The sequence below is a fragment of the Charadrius vociferus genome, unplaced genomic scaffold (assembly GCF_000708025.1).
Source record: "Charadrius vociferus isolate BGI_N301 unplaced genomic scaffold, ASM70802v2 scaffold472, whole genome shotgun sequence".
In the NCBI taxonomy this organism is placed as follows: domain Eukaryota; kingdom Metazoa; phylum Chordata; class Aves; order Charadriiformes; family Charadriidae; genus Charadrius; species Charadrius vociferus.
The window spans coordinates 6,811,453-6,838,987 of record NW_009647735.1 but is presented as its reverse complement, the minus strand read 5'-3'; the positions used below and the strand labels follow the sequence as shown (position 1 = coordinate 6,838,987).

General features: G+C 37.1%; 1 protein-coding gene across 1 annotated transcript in view; it reads left to right on the top strand.

The window, feature by feature from the left end:
* The window catches only part of LOC104283590 (transmembrane 9 superfamily member 2-like), a 34,580-nt gene extending 7,323 nt beyond the window's left edge, over positions 1-27,257 (top strand). Inside the window, exons 6-17 of the mRNA XM_009881790.1 lie at positions 103-230; positions 2,627-2,738; positions 5,200-5,279; positions 6,222-6,330; positions 11,212-11,344; positions 12,865-12,984; positions 13,161-13,218; positions 15,760-15,919; positions 16,543-16,694; positions 18,245-18,356; positions 18,772-18,943; positions 26,643-27,257. Coding sequence (XP_009880092.1) covers positions 103-230; positions 2,627-2,738; positions 5,200-5,279; positions 6,222-6,330; positions 11,212-11,344; positions 12,865-12,984; positions 13,161-13,218; positions 15,760-15,919; positions 16,543-16,694; positions 18,245-18,356; positions 18,772-18,943; positions 26,643-26,710 — 1,404 coding nt within the window. The 3' untranslated portion in view covers positions 26,711-27,257. The remainder of the gene's footprint in view (positions 1-102; positions 231-2,626; positions 2,739-5,199; positions 5,280-6,221; positions 6,331-11,211; positions 11,345-12,864; positions 12,985-13,160; positions 13,219-15,759; positions 15,920-16,542; positions 16,695-18,244; positions 18,357-18,771; positions 18,944-26,642) is intronic.
* The last annotated feature ends 278 nt before the right edge of the window (positions 27,258-27,535 follow it).

The window sequence follows — 27,535 nt, the reverse complement described above, 5'->3', positions numbered from 1 at the left end:
CTATTCTTGCTCGTTCATGGGACAGTAGTCTAATTTTAAAGTTCTTGACTGCTTGCGCCCTCTCCTGTCGAAGTTTCTCAATCTATTGATGGTATTTTGTAGTCTGAGTTTAACAAGAAGAACACTTTCTACCTCTTCAACCACGTTGACATAACAATCATGTACCATAGCGGGAAGGATGAAAACTGGCCTGGTGCAAGACTGGTGATGGCGAGGCTGAGACCGCAAAGGTAATTGTGCTTTAAAGCAGCTAGTTCTAGTAAAAGTGAGTCCTAAGAGTAGTTGCAAACATAGAAATGATACTTGGTGTCAATATGGTGTCAGTAAGTTCTGAGAAACTGGTTGTTCTGAATTCTGATAAAGCTTTCAGTATACTGGTTGACAGCTGGAACTGTATTTACAAAGAGTAGTTCCATGACTGTAAATGCCATTGAACGTTGCTTTTAAAATGTTCTCCAAGGTCCCTCCTGGTGGAAAAACTGCTTATGCAGACTCTTAGAAACTGACACACACAATAGAAGCTTTTTCAGTTTTTTATTGATTTGTGGCTGGGTGTGCATTACATTCTTTTAAAAGACATATTTTCAGATACACTGAGAAACATCCTGTAGCTGAGTGACAGTTTCCCATGTCATCTCTCTTATTGTTGCTTCGTTGCCTCCAAAGTGTACTTTGTATGAACATACATTATTTGTACAGGTGTACTTTCTCCTGTGTTAGTTCGGATACTGAGCTGTAGGTGAAATATCAGGTTAATACTGGTATTCAGAACAGCAGAAGATGATGACTGATTTTCTAAGAACACTAACTTATTTTATTAAACAGTAGCTTCTGTGTTTCTGTGTTGACCAGAGAGGAGGCGCAGCAATTCAGAGGTCAGAAACAGACTGAAACGATTACTTTGGCTCCTTGTTAGTCTGTTCATGCACAGTTTATGCTTACCTATATTTGAAAACTGCAGCCCATTTATAAAATTACAAAACAGGTTGGACTTTTTTAGCTAAACTCTTCCCTCTTTTCTACAGAGATTAAGTACGTTCCTAGATTACGCTACCACAGTTTCTCAAGTTCTATAGACATATATGGTACAACATGACTTGGGTATACCTGTTTTTTCTGTTGCAATGGTATAGTGTATTTTTAGTGAGTTATACTTGCTATGCAAGTTTATTCCTTCCACTTACCTCTGCTCTGATATGGTAGCAAGAAGATTCCACCAAGCTCCTCCATTTTTGATTAAAGCTTTATCCGTTGCATGCTGAATGGTTGAAAAATGAGAGTTTGTCTCTTCACCATTAACGTAGACCACAAGGGGGCACAGTTAGGTTGCACATAACCTTAATTTTGTCATTCTCTGACCTGGTGTTTTACTTGGTGCTTTGCTTCAATCTTGAAGCTCTCCTGATGGGGAGTAATTGAGGTTGGAGCACCCTAGGCCTTTCATGAAAGTTTTTATTATCTTATAGCTTGACTTAGTTGTTGACGTAGAATAGTGCATCTAAGGTAGAATTGGTTATCTAAATTGGATAAATACAACTTGCCCAAGAGGGTGTGAGAGGGAAGCTATTTCCCAGTGTTAGAGCAGGTTTACAGGAGTGAATTCAAGCAAACCTTAAGGTTTCTTCAACTTTGTGCTTCTATAGCTGAAGTGTCTCTAAGGTACTGCAGAGAAGGGTTTGCGTATTTGGACTCTAGAACATAGAATGTTGTTCTATATTTTTCAGAGCGCACAAGACTGATGAGAGGTAAAATTATACCACTTGTGTAGGAATGGAAAATGGAAAGGTTCCCACAGTCGCTTCTTTTGCCCCAGTGTAAAAAGAAAAAAAAAAAATCCACAAAAAAACCCCAAAACCAAAAAACCCCAAAAAAGACACTCCCAAATCCACTAAAGTAAATTAAGTAAGCACCCTTCTCCTTTTGAAACTTGAGGGAAGGCGAGAACCTGTGGGACATTGCTAAGAAATTTCTTGTCTTCCTTACTGACGAACACACACTGAGGTTAAGTCCCTCACCAATAATGCAGTCTTGTTAAAATATGGAGGGGAGGCATGATGGCAGAGAAGGGGTATTTTGTATTTAAACTTAGCGTCTTACCAGGTAAAGATCTTCAGACTTCTCAGCCTGCTTAAACAAGCAGCATTTTGACTAGGACTTCATTCTGATTGTGGCAGGAAGGCAGGTAGGGTGAAACCACATCTCAAGACCTTTCAGAGGTCTGTGGTTCTTGTCTCCCACATGCTCAGCAAACAACTTTATTTACAATGCTTTCAAATGCCTAGAAGTGTGAACAGATATTAACTGAAAGTAGGATAGTGATCCAAGTTCTGAATAATGATATCTAATTGTATGTGGGATTTTATTTTTCTCATATTATTTCTAGCTACAAACATAAGTATTAATATAAATATATTTTAAGATCTTCAACCTTTGTTGGTAGCAGAACAGGAAAAACAGGTTCTCAAAGAAGTTGAATAGCTGGTACAAAATTATATATGCAGCTCTCCCTGGTTGTGTTTTTTAAAATAAAAACTTGTTTTAGTTATCTTAGAATAGAATTTGTGAAAATTCATCCTGTGGGGCATATGCAACTAACTTTTTATTTTTTTTTTTTTCCCCAACTTAGCTACAAACATACAGATGAAAACAACTTAAGTTGTGAAGGTCCACCTATGGAGATTCCTGGGGAATTCACCAATAAACTGAACTTGATTTACACTTACTCTGTGACATTTGAAGTAAGTATTGAATCTGTTACATGAATATGTAATTCCCCAAAAGAATGAAATTAAAACAGCTGGATAATTTGCTAATAGCCAAAACTGGATTAAAGCAGTGTAAGTTCCATAAGGATGGTCTTGTGAAGCAGTTTTCCCAAAACTACTTTTCCATTAGTGTAGTTAAATGACACTTGGAATGTATAAATAAAGCCCCCCCCCATGTTTTATTGCTAAAAGAAAGGTAGTAGATTGAATAACTGCAAGAGTTGTCTTCCTTGAGGTATGCTTTATGTTTTCAGAGTTCAGTCAGGGTACTCAGTCTCATGTTGAAGAAATGTTTGTATTATATTTGGAGACGCTTTTGTGTTGTTAATTTTAGCATATAGTAAACCTTTTTTTTCTACTGAAGTTGCACGTTTTGTCTGATTTTGTATTGCTTTTATTTTATTCACTAGCTTTTTTTGAGTAGGTGGCTATTTATCTTTTAGAGTTAATACTCTAATGTTTACTAATACTTCAGTGCTTTATTCAGCCTGTTATGACTTAGGAGGAAATTAGGCTTTCTTGCATCTGGGTCTTTACCCCAGCACGGAAAGTGAGCCTCCTGGCGGGGTGAGAATAATTTGGTTCAAGCTACTTCAAACCTTGGTACCTTGGTTCCCGTCTGTCCCGAAAGCATGGTTGTTTTTCTGATGTAAGGCACCAGTCTTACAGGATTTGGCTTGACACCTCCAGCTTGTTTTGTATAGGCAGTCAAGCAGCCGTCATACGGTTAACAGCTTTCATGCTACCAAATTGAATTTGATTTGAACCAATGACCTTGAGGTGCAAGGCTCTGTATCCTGTTACTTTTCCCTTGAGACACCCAGTCCTCCTTAGACTCTCTAATTTTACTACATGAATGAGCCTCCTGTCTATTAACATTTGTGTTTAAATCTTGATGATAAATTACAATTTAGAGTTGCAATGTGAACTTTGTCTGGTTATTCACGCAATGTGTTATGCATTTTTGCTGCCTACTCCCTTTTTCTCAGGCGTTGAGCAGGTGAGGTGTAGCTGTCCTGGGTTCAGGCGCTTCCAGCAGATGGCACTCGGCACGTCCCAATCGCCAGGCGCTTCCTAACTGCTTATTTTCTCTGTTACCCATTAGCCTTGATTTGAAATAATACCTGATAAATAACTTAAAAATAACTTAAAAGGGATGTATTTAACAGGGAGAAGTATTTTTAAATAGGAGAACATTAGTTTCAGTAAGCCTGAATACATAAACCAGTAAAATGTGTAACTGTTTTATGGTACTTTCTGATATGGCAGGTGACTTCTGATGAGAAAGCTGTGGTATCTGCTTTAATTCATTGATATAGGCAAGGTATTTGGCTTTGTGTGTGTGAGAAGCATACACGATTGTGCCTCTAATGTGTAATACACAAGCATACAAAAATGTAAGCATGTGAGCAGTTTGATACTCAAGTAACGCACTTTAGAACCACACTTCTGAAATTCTCTCCCAACTAGTGGTGAACTACTGATCAACTACTGATTGGGCTGATAAAGGGCAATTTAGGGCAATGTCAACCACCTCGTTGTGTTGGTGCAGTTCTTCATTGTTACATGTTCTTGAACCAGAACACGAATCAGAACTTAAAAATTCTAGGCTGGAGACATAGTCTAAATTTTGAGAATTAATTGTACAAACTTACCACCTGGTGATAAATGAAAAAGTTCAGCAGAACTTCATGCCAGTTGGGAGGTAGAATTTGGTAGCAGGACAGCAGATGTATGTCACGAGACAAACTGTAGAGGACAACACTTGGGGGTCAGAAAGAATCATCACTTGTATAGCTCTCACGTGAAGCATTTAGAGAAGGAGATAAAGAGAATGGAAGCATCTTGCAAAGGTGAAAGTTGCTGAATGATTTCTTCTTCTTAAATCCTTCACAGGGATATTTGGAAATGAAAGTTGTCTGCCAGGAATCGGAGTGGAAAATAGTCTGTATCAGACAGCATTATGACAGGGAGTGAGGAAGCCTGTACTAAATGCATTAAAGATGATGAGAGAGAAAAATTCCAGGGGAAACTAGAAACACAGAGTACGTTTAACAAAGCTGAAGTTTCAAGATCAGCGTGCTATGCTGGGAGTATCTTGTACTGATGGCATGATTGTTTTTTCAGCATGCATTTGGGAGCTGCAGGGAGCTACATAGCGAATCATGGAAAGATGAGGCTTAGTGAAGCCTCAGTAGAAGGTAGAAGACACGGATAGGAGATTTCAATGAACAAGATATTCTCTGAGAGGCTCAAGAGATAAAAAAAAAAAAATTAATGCAAGAGGGAGTTCTAACATCCAGGGTTGATACCAGGCTTAGATATTAATGTTGAATGGAAGGTTTGTGGAAGAGGTTTGATGTGCTTATTCCTTCTCAGAGACTGCAACAAACTTCTACTTGTTTCTATTAATTGCTATTTGATTTCTTTATAGGAAAAGAATAATATTAAGTGGGCTTCCAGATGGGACTACATTTTGGAGTCCATGCCACATACAAACATCCAGTGGTTTAGGTAAGATTCGCATTTATTCAGTGAATAACCTTGCAGGTGAGCACAAAGAGTTCTTATTTGTGCTTCTAGGGATATATAACTTCTGCTGTGGTAGAACAAAGTCTGTTAGTTTTCAGGCAAGAAAACTTTCTTGTTTTCATATGTGTAGTAACTTTTATCAGTCTTCTATCTCTTGGGAGCAACTGTAGTATTGCGTTTCACCAAAGGAATGCACTATTAGTGTCTGAAAGGAAAGCAACTTCCATCATTTTACTTTATCATCTCCATTCTGTAGAACTTTTGAGATGTTGCTGCTCTGCAGTGTTCGTATTGTTACTACCTGTCTTTCTCTAACTGCCAAGTGAGAGGTGAATGTTGACTACATGTTTTGTATGTGGCAGCTTCTTACAGTAAAAATAAGAGCTTTTTTTATGAGTAAAAGATGTATATGAAAAGCTCTTAATTATTTCCCTCTGTGCCACACACAAATGATATCAAGTAAATATATAATTTATGTTGAAATGTTAATGTTTTGCAGCATAAAGTGTTTGAAAAGGCTAGTCTGATTAAATATATCTCTGCAGAATACTAAATGGCATGATGTAGATTTCATTGGTTGATAGATATAAAATCTGCTTGACAAGGTCTGCTTTACGAGCTGTTTTAGTAGGGAAATTACTTCTGAGCTATATAAGGAGGAAAATAAAGAACAGCAATACGTAACCGTCTTGAGAATTAATCATATATCATAAAATATTATTCTTCTCACTTCTGTCTCCTAAGAGATCATAAAGGTAAACAACTTAAAAGAGTTTATCTTCTATGGGTGGGAAAATACTAAAAGGTCTGAATGAACATCTAAACTGTCCCTCGGCCTTGAGCTGTACATGTGGTATGAGTTGGGGTGCATGTCCTGAAACCTGAATAAGTGGATTGAAAGTTTGACTTTTTCTTTACCTACAGTATAATGAATTCCCTCGTAATTGTTCTCTTCTTATCTGGAATGGTGGCTATGATCATCCTGAGGACTCTTCATAAAGATATTGCAAGATACAACCAAATGGACTCTTCTGTGAGTAAGATGTACAGCTTTTACACAAGCATGTTTTTCTGACGATAGTGATGTCTATCAATTAGTTTTGAATACAATCTAAAGAGATGTAAAACTAGCAAGAATTTGATACATGCTAGTATATCTGGGGTTAAAAATAGCTTTATTGTTACTTAATGTTTTCTAACAGCATGAATACATGTGCAGATGTGACAGTCTTAACTTTGCTAGCATCATTTGATGAGCTTGTAATAAGCAAGGACTGACCAGGTTTTAGAAGTATGTGGAGGGATTCACAGAAACTTTTTGGTAGTGAACAAACTCACATTTGAAATTTAAGTTCCTTTGTTCCAAGGTCTCAACCAAGGAAAGTCTCTTTTTTTAATTAATACTTTCATGGTATACCAACAGCCACAATACACAGTGCAGACATTGGAAAGTGCTCTGGTATTGGTTCACCATCAAGATGTGGCCATTGCTCCTGAGTCTTGTGGTTGTATTACAGAGTCAGTCAGGACATGTAGCTGGTGGTATGGCACTGGCCAAAGCAGCTGATGTGTTGCTTATGGGATCTCCATCCTTTGAGATCTTGAAAAGCCGTCTGGACATGGTTCTGGGTAACCTGCTTTAGACAGCCCTGCTTGAGCAGGGGGTTTGGGCAAGAGGACCTGTGGAGGTCCCTTCCAGCATCACCCATTGAGTGATTTTTTGACTCTGGCAACCTGGGAATATACGTAAGATACTTTGTCAATGCAGCTCTGTATTAAGTCACGTTATGTCGCCTTAGCACAGGGCCTGCGCTGTGTCTGTTGCAGGGGCATCTGTAGCACAGAAGCAAAGACTTTGCTACCCACTCTGGCATATTTTCTTTCTAAAAATGAGTTTTATAGTCTGAACAACCAAACGTGTACTTTTGTTGATAACGGTATTGCCCCCCTCTTTGGGAGATCAGGCTTAAAACTACTGCAGCCAGGTATTGTCCCCATTGTAATGAAGCTGCATTTGAAACCTCAATTGCTGTAATTTTTCCAATTCCAAGGTGGTATTTCTTTATAATAGTTTGTAGTATAGCTTGTCCAGAGAGCAAGTGTGCTAGCGTGTGACTTGTGAAGTTTGGAAAGTTTGTGGTCTGAATTTCATGAGAAGTATGATGCTATGCAACTTCATAAAGCAAAGTATTTAAAAAAAAAAAAGTATCAGATGACTATTGCAAAAAGGATCAAAAAGTAAACCAACGGCTAATAATGGAGTGAAATTAGTGTGAGGATCAGTAGTTGTCATGCTAAATGTTGTGGTAGAGATTTTGCTTAACATAGACTAATGTAAATTGACATTGCCTTTTGTCTGTGGCTAGAAAGGTGTAGTGGAATCACACACTTTGTCTCCAATTAGGAGATCGTAATACTGCAATTCATGTGCAATGCAACTTCTGATCTCTAGCTCTGTTAGAACTCCTTGGTGTGTGCGTAAATGATTTATTTATTTTAATTCTGGTTATCACTGTGTCAATCCAAGCCTGGTTTGTCTGACTTAATGTTGTGCCTGGAGCTTGTTGCCATTCGACTGAACCTGTTGTGAGTTCTTATGAAATATTTACCCCTTAAAATGGGAAAGGGGCACATCCCTATAGTGGCTTGCTGCCTTGGTGAAAGAGAATGTAACTGAATGCAAGCTAAAAAGACTTGACCAGTTGACTGTGAGTGAAAGGCTGAGTAAAAATTATTCTTTCTCATTGGTAAAAGTGGTATCTGCAAGTCAAAGATGAGAAATAATGTCAGCTACTACAAAGGTTTGAATTTTCACTGTTGTTGCTGTCTATCTGGATAAAGAAATACTTTTAAAATGCACAAAAATGTTTCATATTGAAACTAAAACATCTGAAAGTACTTTTATTCTTCTTTGTGTTTTTGATATTTAATATCTTTTGTTAATGCAAATCCAGGCAGTAATTAAAGTGGAAGAATTTTCACATCCTTTAACTGATTGTTTTTGTGAAGCTCCTGTTTGATCTCTCAATTAAATTATGTTCAATATCTTATCCTGTCTTGTCTTTATTAGTTGGTCATTCTTAATGTGATAAAGAGCAAGACTTGTAGAAGCTTGATTAGTTTTTATGGATAACAGCAGGGATAGGTGTGACTTTCAAAAAAGCTCAATTTTTTATTTCCTTGCCAGTTGTAACAGACTTAAAGATCAGTTGCAGTACAAGGAGCTGATTTTTAAAAGGTGTGAAATAATTGTGCAAAAGTGGGCCTGGGCTGAGGAAGCTGCAGTGAAGTAAATTAGCGTCTCACACTTTGGGAATGCTGGTGATTCTACTTGAAGAGGTAGATGCACAAGCCAGTGATTGTGGTCTTAGTATGCGCATTTAAGGTTCAGCTAATACCAGCTGGCTTTTAGTGTGATGTAGATTTAGTGAGACATACATTAATGAAGTGTTTAGAAATCATTAGATTACTTTTAGGGTCTTACGATTCAGAGAAGATCCTGAGCTGAACTTAAAGAGAATTCATGTCAGTATCTTTTCAACAGTGAGAGGCAAAATTCTTGTTCTGTTTTTTAAAATCTGTTTGATCATGACTGATTGAGTGTAGGACACATCTTTGTTAGAATATTTTGAGAACTAAGCTAAATTAATGGATAAGATGAGGATTACTGCAGGTATGCCATAATTACTAGGTAGTTGGGTTTGGGTAACAAATGTGTAACATACTTTACTTTGAGAAATAAGCAACACTGATAAATTCATACAATTTGGTACTTGTATCTACAAGGCTTTCATTATAAATGTTGCATTGATCAGTTACCCCAGTGATTTTACATTCTTTAAAAAAGTGTTAGCAAAACTTTGGCATATTACATTTATAATCTTTAAAAAGTGTATGTCAGGTTGTCTCAGGTTGTCTTCATGTTTACAAAATGGTATTCTATATTTGCCTAGCTGGTAGTGAGAGCCAAAGTGAAGACTGAAGACAGAATGATGCAAAAGAAGCATTTTCAGTATCACCTCCTTCTGCTACAAAATATGCTTTAGTCATATAAAAGATCCCGGAGTCCTATCTTGGATCTTAGTCATAGAAATGAAACTGGACGTTTGAGGCTTTGTTTATAAACACTTTTTAAAAATTTACAGTAATTTTTAGCATATTGGCCAAGATTCAAAAGTATCTTTTTAGACTTTGCTCAAGTATTTTTTTTTATAACTATAAAGTGTAGCTTTCTACTTGGATTAATTGTGCAATTCTTATCCTCATCTTTGAATGGTAAAAGTTAGCAGTGTACAATACCGCTGAATTCTTCAAACAACAGTCTGGAAAATACTCCAACTCATAGCGAGCGAACTGGCCTGTAATGGAAGAGTTTTATTAAAAATTGGTCTTTGAGGTGAGCACTCTGGCCCATAGGCCCATACAAGGTATAAATCAGGGGTCTCAATCTGCCAAGCTTGGTTTCTCTCTATTTTTTGTAAACCAAGATATTTACCATGTAGCTATATGTTTTAAAGTTTGTATTAAAACCAGAGGGTGACTTTTGAGTGCATTTACCAGATTAGGTGTCGATAAGAAACCTAATATCAGCCATTCCAAATTTGTACAACTTATTCCTTGTTCTGTCAAGAACTAAAGTATTAAACGTTTATCTCTGCTTAGCATTCACCATTTTGAAAACAGATAAATATTTGCTTCAGATGGTAACCTTTTAAGTTCTTCCATTCCTTATAACTACCTGGGAAAAGTGTTTCTTCTGTCTTACCCCAACAACTTTCTCATCGTCTGAACTTGAACTAATTGTGATGACTTATAGGGAAGTGTGGTCTTCAGGCTTCTTTAACCAAACAAACCTTTCTCTACTGGAAGAGCACTGATGTTTTGGAATTATACCTAGGTACCTGGTATCATTTTCTTTGCAGGCATTCTTTTGTGGTTTGGTATTTTTATCAAAGTGCTATCTTGCATTTAATAGTTTTCAATTTTTATATTGGTATATCAGACTTCTGAGAGTAATTTCTAGACAACAAATGCAAGCAGAGGTATCAGTATGGGGAAGACAAAGTTAATCTTTATGTAATTTTTTTTTTTTTTTTTTTGCTCAATCTGTCACAAGTTAAGATGTTCTGTGTCATTGGCCAGTTTGGTCTGTATTTTTTCTTACTGTTTTTTGTGTGCTGTAATTCGAGTGGTAAGCAGTCCATTGAACTAAACTCAGTACTCCTAGGTTGAATGAAACCTGTAGCTTTTAACTTTGTGAGGGAGAGAGTAGCCGTCTTGAGGGGTTGGTTTTTTGTTGTCGTGTGTGTTTGGCTTTTTTGTGAGAGGAGGTGTTTGTTTTGAGTGACTTTATTGAAAAGTTTTATTCTTCAGCAGTGGTTCCTTAGAGCTGCTGGACTGAGGATCCCCCCTGTGCCATCCATCCATTCATCTCTGACAGTGGCACAAAGAGTGTTGGTACTTGCCCCTAGTAATTCTAGGGAGCAGGCTTTCTTCTGGAGTATAGGGACCATTTAATTCTCTCCCAGTATTGTCATAGAGATGGATGTGCTTTGTAATGGAAGCAAAAAAAGATAAATGGGTGAACTAGATTGAAATGCTATAATCCAAGTTAAATTAAATGGAATGCTTTGTTTTAGTTTAAATTTAGAATGATGTTATATGGCTTGGCTAATTACATTTTGTTTTTTCTTGCTGTAAGAGATGAGGATTTTCTTGATAAATCCTGCCTTTTTCTTTCACTGAACCATTAGGGGGTTATAAAATCAATGCGTGATGAATCAGATGCAATTAGTCTGTCTTTGGATCTAAACTGGAAGTTAATCAAACTTTAAATATGTATTTTGCATCTTGTTTGTGTTAATTCACTACTGCATTATGTATCTTTGCTAAAGACATTGTTGATTTTATACAGGAAGATGCCCAAGAGGAATTTGGCTGGAAGCTGGTTCATGGAGATGTGTTTAGACCTCCAAGAAAGGGAATGTTACTGTCTGTCTTCTTGGGCCAAGGAACACAAATTTTCATTATGACATTTATTACTCTATGTAAGTAACTTTGTGAAAGTGATGTGTTGGTAGTGCAGTAGTGTAAGAAAGATGCAATATTATTAAACAAGTGATAGATGCCGCCTTTGGAAATGAAGTCTGTCCTTTAGTAAAATAAAATATTAATGTTGTTTCATAACACTAGTCCAGATATCTTCAGTAACGCTGTTGTAAGCAGAGTTGTTCAAAGCGTTGTGGTATCTGGGCTAATTCAGATTCTTCATGATTGCAGAAATGAAGCTTCCTTGTTACAAGTTTCTTCTTAAAAAACAAAAACAGTTTGTCATGGTGTAAATTATCCAAGGATCCAGTAATGCAAGTTCAAAGACATGTAATCAAAGCTTTAATGTTCTCAGAACACTTTCTATCTAATACGTTTGACACAACAGCCTGCAGCCATGCAGAAATAAGAGCAAGAATGCATGCCAATGAAATAATACTGACACAACGTTGAGATAATATGAGAGCCTACCATAAATAGCTATATATACATGTGATGATGTAACCTGTCACAGGTTGGTGTTTTATTATACGTTATCTATAAATTCTGCTTTCCAGGTTTTAGTCAGATTGTTTTCTCTTTCATAGAGGAGCTGCTTTTTTTTCTCTTCATTATGTGATGCTATAGGATTAATAGAATTTTCTTGTCTTTCAGTGTTGATCCCAGCTCTTTGTAACTTAACTGCAATGAATTCCTGTGCAACTAGTGTAGTATAGAAAGAAATTGGGGGGGAAATAACCCTTTTTATATTTAAAAACAAAACTTCCTACTATTGATCACTGACAAACTCCTTTTTTTTGAGAATATCTCTGGGCTGGCCTCTGCAACTAGTTCAGATGCAGGCAGCCGCCTTCTATTAAAGAGGCTTATTTTTAAGATAGCACGTTCTTGAGTAAAGTTTTGTCCATCATGGTGGCTGAGAGTCTTTCGTGGAATTTCAAGGAAGTGACTCGTACCGCTAAGATCTTCTATCTTCACATTTATTTCTGCCTTAAAAATAAATAAATAAATAAACTCAACCAAGCCCAAAAAGCCCCAGCAAAACCAAACCTAAAAAATCCCAACAACTTCCTCCCCCAGCAAAACCCCTTAGCTCTGTCAAAGTTTTTGGCTTCTCCACTCCTACTGTTCTCAGATGTCCTTTATGCCATATATTAGATGTCTCTTGTTACTTAGAATGCATAAGTGAAGGCCGTATGTTTACAGGAGGACGATAGGATTTTGGAAGCAGAAACTTTCAGGCTGAAATTTGGTTTGGGTTCATTGTTCGTCTCTGTGTGGCATTTTATTTTTCATCCTTTTGGCTATGAGAAACTTTCTATTTAAAAGATGAGGTGGAAAATGTGTTATTATGAATGAAACAGTGACATTAGGGTTATGGTCATGTGATGGGGATATGTGAGAGCTTATGTACATAGTCTTCATTTGGTAGTGAAAGGGATATACCTGTACAGTGATACGTGTTACAACGGGATTTTGACATGTGTCCACAAATGACGAAATCTTTTTCTCTCTTTAGTCCTAGCTTGCCTTGGTTTTCTTTCTCCTGCCAACCGTGGTGCTTTGATGACCTGTGCAGTTGTATTGTGGGTCTTACTGGGAACTCCAGCTGGTTACGTGTCTGCTAGAATGTACAAGAGTAAGTACATGTGTTTGTTTAATGTGACACAGCAGGTTAAATTCAGAATTGCTGTGCTTAATATAAAACTCAGACTGGAGCTAATGTCTCAGACGACAAATCTGCTTCTTGCTGCTGTACTGCAGAACAGCTGAGAAAAGCCTTGAACTTGAAATTGTTTTTACTTTTTTCCTCAGCATTTAGAGGCGAGAAGTGGAAGACAAACGTTTTGCTTACAGCTCTGCTTTGCCCTGGGTTGGTATTGTTTCTCCTCATTCTTTCCTTTATTCTTAAGTGTAAATGAATCTGAGGTGGGAAGGAGCGGGGAAAAAAAGTGAATTGTTATGATGCTTGTTTGTGTGATTATTTTCTTTGTTGTACTCCAAGTTGCCGTTCCTTCAGTATATTGTCTATCTGTAGAATATAAAGAAAGTGAATTCTGAGGAGCTGGAGCCTAGTACTCTAGAACACAGCTTCTTATCATCTTGGTTTGTAATCAGCTGTGAGGATAAGAGGAATGATGTGACTTTCCTGCAAGGTAGTGTCACAGCCTTTGAGAATCCCTGCACCAGAACGTGAGGCATAGTGATGGGATAATTCCAGTTTGGTACCACAGCACTTGGTGTGGTCCAGGTAATCCTGTCTTACCTGGTAATAGGTATGATCACTTTGTTAGGAAGTACGTGGTTTTGTGGTAACTGTGGAGTGTCTGTAGTGCTCTTCTGTAAAAAGGGAGAGACAGCCCTTTAGACAGAACTTCGGTTATCTTAGAGTATTGGTGTTTTCCTGTAACTGTGTTATTGGAAAGGACACAGGAAATACAATTTAGATTATTTTTCTTTTTTTAAGTAAATAGCTATATACTGCTATACTAAGCAGTAGATGTTTAGTATGCTTCTGGGTGATAATAATGCAGAGATTCTCTTAAATGGGTTATAATCTTTTATATAAATGTAGGTAGTGTCCAGTTTCGGATATGGCTGTAGTGTGTATCATATTATGACCAGTACTGTCATGCCTGGGAAGGGTGAGGGCTCTCCTACCTTTCATTTTCTTGTACCTATCAAGACCTTCTATGAGAGTTGGGGCAGTGAAGAAAGGGAACAGAAACTGATTTCTTCTGCAAGTCTTCCATATTTCTTGGTTGCAACTTTGGGTACATGAAGCTACACTTTGCCAAATGGCCTTGGCAAAAGTTGAGGAAAAGGTTATAAATAATTTCTTAGCGTATTTCTCCCCCTCAAAAAAAAAAAAACAAACCCAGAATGAATAAAAGATGACTTGGTTTTGAGTATAGTAGAATTTCATCAAATGAAATGTAATGCGTTCAGTAACAACTGAGTGTAGTGTTTCTATGAGGAAATCTTATTTCTAAACAAATGTGCTTCAGTCTCCCTGCTGTCATTTAGATATTATCTTGAGAGAGAAGAAAGTATTTATCGGTGGCAGAAATATCGTGCTGATCATTTAAACTCCCAAATAAATTAAGTTTCACAGAGGAAGTAAAATGATTGGGGATGGTAGAATAGGAACAGATGTCTTGATTATGCTATGCTAGTTCAGTGAATTTGCATCATATCATAAACAGCCTAAGGCTGTTATAGTCTCAGTAGACTGATGTGAGTTCATATTTGCAGCAGGTTTTTTTTAACTTTGGAATGGGTAAGTGGGGTCTGTGTTATGAGCTTGAGCAGATGATAAAGATTAGCAAGATTTCTAAACTGGATTTGATTTTTATTTTTTGTTCAACAAGATGCTTACACCAGGGGTTGCATGGGTGTGCTTACTGAACAAGTCTATTCCCCCAAACAGTTTTGGCAAGTGTAAGGCCTCTCCTAGGAAAAAAGGAGCCTCTCTATTGCTCTAATCCTCCCTCCTCCCTTTTCAAATTAAATAGGAGTGGAGGATGCATGTTCACTTCAAGGCAGTTTAAATTCAGCCTCAGGAGCACTTTTTTAACAAACCCCAGACAATGGTGCACTTCGCAGGGGCTCTTCCTGAGGCTGAATTTTCTGTGATGCATCTCTGAATCCATGAATGATGGCAATTCAAGCAGGCTTTTGTATGGGGTTCCTTTGCAGTATGTTTTGCTTTGTTTTCAGAATGGAATGTTTGAAATCATCCTATGTCTTGGTGTCCTTTTCTAGTGTTTTCCCAGGATGTTTACAAAATGAGGCAGATGCACTTAACTGGGGAGGGAAGAACAGGTCTGGAGACATGTCATGACTGATGCAGTCTTTATTTAAATTCTCCAAAGGTGTCAACTACTTAACTGTGTAATTCCCTGAGGTGTAGGGAAGAGCCCTCTTTCATCCCATCCTTCCACACGTGCTGTGGCAGGGTATACATTTGTTGTGTGACTTCCTAAAGAAGAGATTTTGCTCTCACTGGGTTTTTTCAGAGGGAATTTACTGGTTATAAAGGACCTAAATAAAGGTATTAAATGACTGGCAATGATAGGAAAGGTGATTCAGATAAGAGGGTCTTTTATTTATTTTATCTTTTTTGCATTCTTTGTATGAATTTTTACAATGGAACGTTTCTGTTACTTTTTGGTTTTATGTGCGGGGTCTTTATTTATATAGTGAGTTTACCATAGGTACTTAGAACTATTGGATGTTGCAAGCATTTTTGCATTAACTGCACTATAGCTGAAAGTAACTAGGACTGTTAGGGAATGAAAGATTGCAAGACGATACATTTTTCCGATGCAGACTTTTAACAGGTTTGTGGTTTTTAATACTGATATTTATTCTTTCCTGAATATTTTAATATTTCTTCTGATCTTTTTTTCAGGATTGTCTTTGCTGATTTCTTCATTATGAATCTCATTCTGTGGGTGAAAGGATCCTCAGCCGCCATTCCTTTTGGCACTTTGGTTGCTATCCTAGCTATGTGGTTTGGAATTTCAGTCCCACTAACCTTTGTTGGTGCATATTTTGGCTTCAAAGAGAAGGTAGGGCTCTCTGAATACAGATTGGAAATAGCCTGTCCTCTGTAGTTCAGCCATTGAATCCCTAAGCATACAAGAACTGGTTGGATTGAAACTTCTGTGATTGTAAAATGCTGTTTCACTTTGTCATGATTTTGAAACTGAGCATATGGTTGTAATGTCACACTAAACTTTTTTTTTCTGTCCATTCACAAGAATCAGAATGTAGTAGTGCTCTTGGAGGTCTTGCTTGCCTTTTGTACTTCAGCAATACCTCAGCAGTTTCATTTTTGAAGTAGTACTTCAGAAGAACTGCAATTTGTACTTCACTAGTTTGAGATAATGCCAGACAACTAAGAAAAAGGTGTTTTGTTTTTTGCCTTTTTTTTCATTAAGAACTGAACAGATTTCTTTCCCTCATGTTCTGACTTGCTTTACTGACCAATAGTGGGAATGTCTAAAGCGTATGTGTGTTTTCCTCGCCCTGGATATCAAATTTGTAGGTTTTTTTGTTTGGTAACTTGTGATGACTTATGGATGAAAATAAAGTTATGTTTATCAAATCTTTAGATGCTAGTATTAGGGAAAAGTAATCTTATTTATGATGTAACAACTTATTTTTTTAATGATATTCATTTCTTCTGAAGCCTATTGAACATCCAGTTCGTACAAACCAGATTCCGCGCCAAATTCCGGAGCAGTCCTTTTTCACAAAGCCATTGCCTGGTATCATAATGGGTGGTATCTTGCCCTTTGGCTGCATTTTTATTCAACTTTTTTTCATTCTGAATAGTATTTGGTGAGTATCACTTTTTGTTGTTGTTCTAGTTACGCTGGTTTGATAATAAACACAGTGAGTTTTGAGCATCCCAAACCAATTAGTATAAGGCATAAACCAATTTTTAGAATTTTTCGTCTTGCAAACTTTTGTGGAATTTCCAGAATCTCCATATTTATTCGTGTGCTTGGAACTTAGAAATCTAGTTGTTCTTATTAACAACTGCAAAGTGTAAAATTAGAGTCCTGTTTTGCTTGTTTTATCTTTCTGTCTCTGAACAGCACAAACATGGTTTCATGCTGTTGAGGTTAGGTGGAGCCTAATCCATTGTGTAACTAGATTATGATTTATGAAACTAACATGATCTAGCAATTTCAGCTGTTAAATCAGAATCAGGTCAAGATCTTGGGATTCTGTGTTCTGCAAAACAAAGCCTCCTCCTTGTGAAACATCCACACCGCTCCTAAGTCTTGTCAAAACCTAGTCAAGCAGGTGCATGGAAAACCAGTGCAGTTTTTCTTAACTTTTGCAATGAAAACATGAAATGTTTCATATATTGTTGTTCAGTGGAAAGTATTAACCTGAAGGTGCCAGCTTTTTAAGGTGTCCTCTATGTATGTTGAGATTTCTTACAGAACGGTTTTCTAAATCAATTCTTTAATGCAAATATTTCAGATACGTTAGTCTTTCACATTAGTCCTCAACAAAAGTAGAAACCATGTAATATAGGTATGCTGAAAAAATGTAATCAGCTGACAAATAGGTATACGCTGGACTTTGTAGTTGGAATTACTGAATTCCAGAATTCTTTCTAGTTATTTATCCTACAGAAGGGAAGCACGGAGGGACTATGCAACTGATACTCCCTCTGTCAAATTTTATACTGCAGTAGTTGTCACCATCACTCAATAAAGTTGATTTGGTTACTTCCCTTACCTGAAAGACATCAGATTAAAAGTAAACAAACATATTTCCCTTGCATTTATTTTTGTGGGTGGTTTTGTGTTTGGTTAGCCCCTGGATTGGAGTCTGGTCCGTCTAGTCTGGGGATAGACTGGGAGTGGAGGAGCATCTGGCTGGATGTAGTAAGGAGATGCAGAGACACCTGGAAAACTTAGCTGCAGTGGGAGGAGGGAAGTGGATATTATAACTAGGGAAGAGTACAGGTGATGCAGGAGTCAGGGAAGCTAAAAGTCCTCTCAACAGAGACCTGAAGTGATAAACAGTTCTGGTGGAAATTGTCCATAATGGTTCTCTGTGAAAGTTTGTAAATGCTAATTTCAGGGGAAGCGTAATTGAAGACTTTGAGCGTGGCTCTGTAAGGCAGTGGTTTTATTACTGCTAGCTTAAATGAATGCATATTTACAGACTGCATTCAGGTAAAGAAAACTTTTTATGAACCAACCAATAGTGGTATAGACAAATTTACTCCAGTAGTGTGGGGTTTGGGAGATTTGGGGTGGGTTTTTTGGTTTGTTTTTTGATTAGCTTAGTATCTGGCAATGTGACAGTGTACATTAACTGAGAACTTCAACCAAAAATGACTCTTGTTCTTATTTTTTTAATTTTAGGTCTCATCAGATGTATTACATGTTTGGATTCCTGTTCCTAGTTTTTATAATTCTTCTAATTACGTGTTCGGAAGCTACAGTTTTGCTGTGCTACTTCCATCTGTGTGCAGAGGTAAAAAGTACGGTTTTGATGTAGATACTGCTTTTAGCTGGAAGACGTTAGAAATAGACTTGAGGTATTCGCATATACTGTGATTTGCTGGACTCCGTGAATGAATTGTATTGTCAGTGCTTGGCATGGTTATCTTGACCACTCTTCTGGAATGTGCCTTTTGCTTCAAAATGCACCATTTGCAGCAGATAAGCAAAAATAAGAATAATTGCATGTTCATAGTGGAGGCAATACAGCTGACTTTGAGAAAGAAAAGAGCAATGTGCTATGTTGGAATTTTTCTTTTTTTGAGATAAATTTTGAAGAATTAAATGTATCTCACAAGACAATTATATTATTTTTTTTTTTTAGCAGCTTATTTATGTTCTGTTGTCTATGTGATATCTCTTACTGAATGGCTTTTCCGTTCTTTCAGGATTATCATTGGTGGTGGCGATCATTCTTGACGAGCAGCTTTACAGCAGTTTATCTCTTTATCTATGCAGTTCATTACTTCTTCTCTAAACTCCAGATAACAGGAACCGCTAGTACCATTTTATACTTCGGTTACACAATGATCATGGTCTTGATTTTTTTCCTTTTCACAGGTAAGTACAGTGTTCAAACTAAAATGAATGCAGGGGTTTCCATTTTTTTAAATGAGAAACATTCAGTGAAATTTAGACTATCTGAAACAGTAAATACAATTTATGACGCTTTAGGCACTGTTACTTTTGTGGTTTGTGACACAACACATCACAGTAAGGTATTCTTTAAGGGTTTTTTTTCTAACTTGAAATTACACTTATTTATAGTATAATTAATTTTCTTCTGTTGCATATTATATTAGCGGTGAGTTCAAACCATTATATTTTCAAAGTGATATCCCTGTTCACTTTGATATCAGGTGTTTAACTTGATTCTGGAATTCATAATTGGTTCTAGATATTCTATAGTTGGAAATAATTGTGCTCTGCATATGGAGAATAAAAGATGTTTTCAGCTTTCGCTGTTAGCAAGTAAAGCAGGTTGGTGCTGGGAATAGTGAATGTTGACAATAGAGAGCTCTAGTACTATTAGAGGTGGTCTCACCTGCTCATTAAGCACCACTACTTAATGACAGGAATGTACCTTAACTGGGGGAACCTATTTGAAATTTGGCTCTCTGTTTTTAGTAGTTCAACTCTTCTGATGTTACTCATGCAGACTAAGTGTTTTCTGCAGAATTCTTCTGATGTTCTTAATCACTTGACTCAAACTATAATTTCAAGGTTGATTTGATGAGAAATCTGTGCCAGATTTACCATGTGTTAGATGAAATTAGAAGATCTTTGAAGGGTACTGGCCCTTAAAAATAGCCAGGAGCATTTTATATTGGTGTTCATCATACTGCTGCTGCTGCGCATGTAGTTTTAACACATAAAGTCAGATCTTTTATGTATCACTCTGCTTAGCATCATGAAGTACTGCAGTGATAGAACTCGAGAAAATGCTGGTTCATAAAACCAACCTTTATATTAATTCCTAAGATTTGTGATAGAGGATCTGTTTGTGGATGGCGTGATGGTTCATATTGTTACTTCTTAACATCTTCTGCCTGATTATTGAAACCTGCTGTAACTACTGTGTGTTGCCTTTATGAAATGCATCACTAGACTCCCTTGATGCAATTAAAAACAGTGGCTAAAATAAGTAATGAAAGTAAGTCTTAGTATCTGACTCCAAGTTTGTCAGTTCAGCAGTGAGAAGGAACTCTTTCATCTTTATAGCCTCTAATACTGGTTGATATGAGTCAAAAAACCCCACTGTTCATAATAAAACACTGAAGAAAATTACTGTATGTGTTTGAACAAAGCAATTACTCTGTAGAAATTATATTTAATAACACTTGCTGGCACTTGATGCTAGATTTTTTTCGTTATTTGTTATTTAGACCTGTGTCTCTTCAAAAGAAAGTTAAAAAAAAAAAAATTAAAAAAAAGTGTGTGGGGGAGCATTTAATTCTTCTAATTTTTAATTGTTAGAAGGCAAACATAAAAGTTGGCATATTGCCAGTTAAACCGCTGCTTAAATCCTAGTGAAGCAGACAAGCTCCAGATGTCCTCTATAATATATAATATATATATTTAAAAAAAAAACAACCAACAAACTGTAGTCTAAAATGTTTTAATTACTTTTAAACTAATGTGTGTCTGGGTTTTAGCCTAGATTAGTTGCTATTCTGCCAATTTCAATTTCACTTACAAGATGCAAATTGGTAGAATTAAAAATATCCCTTTCATATATAAAATGATAATTGAAATTGTCATGGCAGCTGCTGAAATGGTATTAAAAGCTTCAGATGTGCTGATCCTGGAGTTCTTGATGTGGAGACCAGTGAGGCCCCAAAAGTACAATAATAAACTGTGCTGCTGTTACTTTTGCAGTGTCTCTGCACAATAATGATGGCTATGCTGCATTTGTAGTTCACGAGGAAAGCTTACTACATGGTCCCTTTGGTCTTTTTTAACGTTTAATAGCACAGCTAGTCACTAGACGGGTAATGGGGATAAGAAATATATGGAGTGTGTAATAAATCCTTACTAATGTAAAGTGCTGTGATAAATTTCTTTTCCATAATTAGTTTGATTGATATTTGGGCTGAAACGTAAGCTATTCTAGATAGATAACTCAAGCAGAAGACACCTAACTTTGTTTTGTTTTGTAAAAATATTATGATACAGCACTTGCTTTGGAAAATAAAGGTTCGGTCCTTCACAAGTTTATGGAGGTGAGGGATTTTGCTAACATAACTTCACACGCTGTTTGCATTAATAGTGGTGTTCTTGTATGTGTGTTCCCAAATGGGACCTTGATCTGTTCCACTTAACTTAGCACTAGGTATTTTGGTTTCCTCTATTCTTGCTTATTAGGTCTCAGCAACTGTGACAGAAATATAAAGGGCATCGTTAATACCTCCTGTGTGGCAGTGTGGTGTGTTACTCTGGACATTACAAAAGAGATCATAATGAATAAGTAAATAGGAACTGAATGCTTGTGTGGCAACAACAACAATAATATAATCTGATCGGTGAAATCTAACAATTAATGTGCACACCCGAACAAGACAATTTTATTTTAATGTACGAAGTGCAGCTAATCTTTCAAGAAATAATAAGTGTGGTTGAATGGGGCTAGCTACATGATTACATGCATTTTATGCTAGGAGGCGAAAAAATTCTGAACATAGTCAAAGCATGTTGCTTTACAGTGACCTCTATTTTTGAACATCATTTTCACTTGTGAATTAATGCCATTTTCAAAATTGAGTTTTGATCTTCTGGGTAGATTGTGTTTAGAATCCGAGATTCTGAAGCACCCACCACTGTGCGGTGATTGAAACCAGTATGATACAGAGAGCTTTTAAGGTACATAAGAAGTATCAGCCAAGTGCAGAGTGCTTTTCTATTTGCTTTCTTACAATCTGTTCGTGCTTTGAATTCTTTTTTCTTCATTAAACAATAAAGCTAGAAGAAACGAATAGAGCACAACAGTCTGCTTAATGCATTTTGGCATTATTCTCTGCAATAATCCTTGGTTTTAATTTTGAATTTAAACTAGTTTACTAATAACTTTCCCTTGCCCAGTTAGACGTTAGTTTTCTGCGTATAAGATCATCTTTCTGTGTGTAAGAAAACTGTTGCTGGGTTGTAGTATATATATTGCAGACCACAGTATGCAACAGTACATAAACCGGAGGACAAAAAGATAAAAAACGAATGTGATATCCGTGTCTCCCTCGTAAGTATAAATGGATGTATTGGACATATTTTGCTTCTTGGCTAGAGAAATTACTTGAGACATCTTCACAACTGGGGTCTTGAATTTTAAATAGCTCCCACAAAAATTATCTTTTAGCTGTACCTCCCCAGGATGATCAACGATGTACAGTGGGCTGCAGCGCAGTAGGATGGCATCAGTTTCCTAGACTAGTGAGGGTTATTTAAAAGGCAGAATCTTAAAATATGAAGGTCACCCACTTAGGGAAAAATAAAGGTCTACTCCACAAGAGTAAGTTCTGAAATGCATCCTCTTAAGATGCTTTTTTGTTTAATTTAAGCTGGTGAGTGGTTAGGATTGGGTAAAGTAAACATTAGCCACGAAACTAATTTGTTATATTAGATTAAAACAAACAAACAGATTTTACAGTCTCAGTGGAGGAATTGGTGTCAAACTTGGTATCTTTGTGCTGTGTCGTTTGATAGAGATGTGCATATGAAAGCTGTAAAAACCTTACAATGGAAAGGAGTTTAGACCAATCGGAAAATAATTTTAGAGGTCTCAACTCTTAGAACCAGTGGGGTTTTTTTGTGTATTTGTTTGGGGGTTTTGAGTTTGGGGGGGGTGTGGGGGTGTGGTGTCTTTTTTTTTTTTTTTAACAGCTTTAAAAAAAATCACCTTTAGGTGTCTGTTTTCTGTCATGTTGTGTTCATTGACGTCTGTCAGCAAAGCAGTAAGCTGAAGAGGTATGCTCCTTGTTGATAGTGCTTCAAAACTTTGGTTTCACTTTGAATGTGTTTTGAAAAAAAAACAAATATAAGCCAGATCCTTGGGTGGTCTTATCTAAAGCTTACCTAAATAGTCCTACTGTCCTAGTGAGAGGCATATTTTATGTAAGGGATGATAGTAATTTTGGTGCAAGATGCGCTTGGAAAAATACTCAAGATTGAAAAGCTGAGTATGCTTTTCAAGAAGATACATTTCACGCCATGCTACTTGAGATGGCAAGGGTGTATTTTAACTAGTGCAACTAATAAAGGCAATTTTAGAGGGATAGAGCTACAGTTGTAGGAAACTGATCATGCACTTGTCTGTATTTTAAGATTGGCCTTCATCAAAGTACTTAAAAGGGGAATCTGAGGACCTGTTATACGTATTAGTCAGCAGTGGCCCAAAGATCCACTATGTTGATGCTTTTCTGTATAAAGCACTAACATTTGGAACAAGTGGCAAACTTGTGAAATGGGCTGAAATGTAGAAAATATATTCTAGCTAGAAATTTCCAACAAGCCGAACTCATGCAGAGTTATTTTTCTTCCCCAATCATTATGCATTTGCAGATCCCTTTCTGATTGGGATATTTATTCCTGTATAGAAAATTGGAAGCTTTTTGACTGAATTACCTTTTGTGGATCTCTTAGCAGTTCATGGAATCACAGGCACCCCCAGGTCTAAGGTGGAAAAAACCACTGAATTTCAGTGAACCAGGCACTGTACTGCTTATATTCTTCAAGAAACAGTTAAGCTTTTTGCTGCAATACCATAAGCAATCCTGTAGGTAAAGCAGCTGTACAACTTAAAGCAGCTTACAAGTGATGTTTGCTTTACTTATGTTCACTTCTGTCTATTAATGCTGATTTTATGGTATGAACACAACTCTGTGCTGACCTGAGCTTTTGGAATTTCCTAGTCTGAGTGTTTGACCCATGTTACTTAAAAAAAAAAAGTACTAAAAATTCCTAGTTGATTTGCTGTGATTAATTCCCAGTTTCAATCTGCAGTTGGATTCTTGAGGTGGATTTTCAACCTAATTTTGATTCTGCCAGCACCTTTAAACCATTCTGATCTTTGAGTGTATGTGTCATATATGCTATTTGGGAGAGGTGATTTTGATAGATGACGAGGTCCTTAGTTTGATGCTCTTTTTTGAAGTTTCTGGTCCATAGAGCTATCCACATCTGGAATTCGTAGGATAAATTTGTTCATGGGAGGGAAGAAGAAATTACAGTACTGGTGAGGCCAAATTATTGGTATCTTGGTGATGAGCCTAGCCCTTTCTCCTGAGCTTTTAAGTTCATGGTTCAATGCTGGTGCCTGACACACATTACCGTTTGTGTTAGGAAACATAGTCTTCCTCTAGTTCCAGTACTTTGGCAACATTTCTGATAAAGTTTAAAAAAGGAGCAGGGGGTACCTGGTCTTTGATTTGCTAAACTTTTTTTAGGAGGGGAGTTGAAATCGATGTTACTGAAACCTGTGAAAATCTGTTTATAGATGAAATGCTTGTTCGCAGTGTGAAGTCTTTTGGATTCTGCTCTGAATGAGGCCATGTTTTATAGAAAGCTAGTGTATCAGAAAGATTCAGAGTGACAAGGATTGGAGGCAAATACCATGGATTTAGAATATGTTCCCATATTCAGTTATGGCATGTTCAGAAAACTGAGTGGAAAATCTCATTCTCATGTTAAAGTTACATATTTTTGTTATGCTGTTACAATTTTGTTCTAGAACAGCAGATTTATTTTTTTTTTTAAGATATCTCATCTGCTAAACATTTGGAAGAAACATTGCTTTCAAGACCATAAAAGGCTCAAAATGGGCTATATTATAAAAACAACTAGAAAGCAGATGCAGAGAACCATTATTAGGAAAAAACCATGAGGGTAAGACTTAGAGTAACAATGCTGATATTGGAGTATTGGACACAGTAGGAAGGAGTGAGAATTGACCATAAACTGCAAAGACTTAGCGATGTCAAGCCTACAAAGGCATTAAATTCCTTCTGTGGTTGGTGTCTGATCTCCTATCAACAGCAGTAAATCTGCCGTCTCCTACTGTTTCGGAGGATGATAACTGCAAACTTGGAGGGAAAGGGTAATCTGTGGCGTCTAATAGTAGGCTGTCAAAAAGCCTTTAACTGCAAATATACATGGTAGCACAAAGGACACGAGAATTGGCATATAGATAATAAGCATCCAAAGACAGGTTCCTTACTTATCAAATGCACAAATGTGGTTTGAAAGACAGAAATGTAACGAATGTAGAAAAGACAAGCGCTTAATAAAGAACCTCCTAGTTAGTAAACCAGTTACAATGAAATAGTGAAATAAGTTGGAGCTGATGTTAAACACGGGCTGTACAAACAGAAAAGGATGAATGCAACACTGGAGGATCTTGCAAGTGCCTGTAGTGTGGCTGGTAAGGGCTGTCACGGGGCTGGCATGTTGCTGTGTCTTTGAGAGTGAATTCCAACAAAACTGAGACCGTCCCTTTTTTTAGCTGGTAAGGCTTAACGTTGGTGTGGCGGCTTAGTTCTAGGTAAAAGTATGAGGAACAATGCATCGCTTCTCTCAGAGGCTTAAGACTTAATTAATTGTGTGAGAATCAATGTCTCCTTGCATACTAAGTTCTTAAAGTAATTTAAAAATAAATGTGATGGCAATATCTTTGCAGTTGCCCCATAATAGTGACTGTGGGGTGAAAATTACAGACTTGTTCCTCAGCTTAAAAATAGAAAATTGATATAGACCAACCTCATCCAGTGTCATCTCTCTCTGTCATCTTACTCTGCACTGTGCTAACTCGAGCCACAGGACTTGACAAGTGGTCCCCAGTGCCTCTGGAAAGTAGTTGTGGTGGTTTGGGGTTTTTTTGTTCTACTACTCTTGGGTCGGATGACTAAAGAACGGGATTGGTAAGAAATCAAGGAAGGCTGTGCCAAGCCAGACCATGGGTCTGCTACCTAAGCACCCTAACATTAGTAGTCCCAGGGGTATGTGCACAGGGCAAGCATGTTCTGGTACTTTCTCCCAGCCTCCCATCAGCTGTGGCTCAAGGGCTTTTTTAGCACTTGAAATGGTGTTTCAGTGACTAGCAGTCTTTGGATTTCTTTGTTTGTGAATTTGTTCAGTTGCCCAAACTAGTATATGTTTTTATTATCTGTAGTGACCTGTGACAAGAAAATGTGCAGCTTCAATACACGTTACACAAAATTATGTGTTTTGGTTTGTGTCACTGCCAGTTTCATTTGATGCCTGCTCCCAACTGCTGTAGCAGTCAGAGCATTGCTTCAGCAAAAGGAAACTAACAGGCTGGTGAGAGTAAGAAGTTCCCCGCTCTTGACTATAAATAGAGTACGATGAACAGAAAACCGGGCCAGGTGATTTTTCCCAAGGCCTTGTTTGTGGCATAATTCATAGGTGGCTGTGAGCTATTGTCGACCTAAAAAACCCAGGTAGGTGTTGACTTTGTGTGCGTGTAACAGTCAGTTTCTTAAATGGCGCTTGTGTGCCTGCTAGTGGTGATAATAGCATCACCTTCAGTGGCTTAAATGAACATCAAGCAGCCTGCTCCTAAAAGTTATCTTTGCTCCAAATCAATAACTTAGTCTAGGGATGAATGTGTGTTGTTAAATTTAACAAGTGCTGTTATTCTGGATAGTTAGCTGGATTACAATGTTACGTTCTGTCCTGCTGGGAAGTACTTGTCAGATTTTTCTCTGAGAGCAAACTGGAAGATAAACTAACCATTTTCACTTTCTCATTTTAGGGACTATTGGATTTTTTGCCTGCTTCTGGTTTGTAAGTAAGATTTACAGTGTTGTGAAAGTGGACTGAAAAGCTTCAAAGTGTCTTTTGACCATATCTCCCTGGCTGTTTGATAATTTTTACCATGTATTGAAAAACATCCTGTGTAATTATTCTAATTTGTAAAAGCTGAAGAGCACACTAGGGCATAAAATACAGATTTTTATGGAAGAAAATGGCACCGTTGGAAAAACGTTTACATCAGTATGCTCATTGAACATGCTAATTCTAATCATTCGAAAAATTATATCCAAAATCTGATTTAGGACAAATAAAAATTCCGTGAACTAGTTTATTTGGAAAATGAGTGCATTATACAGTCCTCCAGTAGAAATTCCTTGTGATTTTTTTTTTTTGTTACCTCTTTTGATTACCATTTATATACCATGAAAGCATAGGACTGTCAAGTAAATCTATGTAAAATGTGAATTTTTTTAACTTAACTATGATTGTACATATTATCCTGCACCTTCTTTACAACTAGATATCTTCTTACAAATGTACATGCATTTAGTGTCATGTAGACTTTATTAAAAATATCGACACTGGTTTTTGTTCAAATAAAACTGCACAATTCTAGCTGAATTGTTTCCTTTGTTGTTAATTCGGCCTTCGCTACTTCACTACAGATCAGATTAGTTTGTCCAGTTAAGAGCACCCGAGTTTTGGATTGTTTATAAGCAGTTTGGCTGCAATTTGTGTATGCAAGCAGAAGGACTGGTAGGTCACTTGAGTCTCTGGCTGTAGGATGGACAGGGGCTTCTGACGCTGCTGCTGCCATTACCTGTGCTTCAGCTGTGCACTCGAACTTTCCCCAAAATACTTTTTGCTGGACAAACCATTACTTTCTATCAA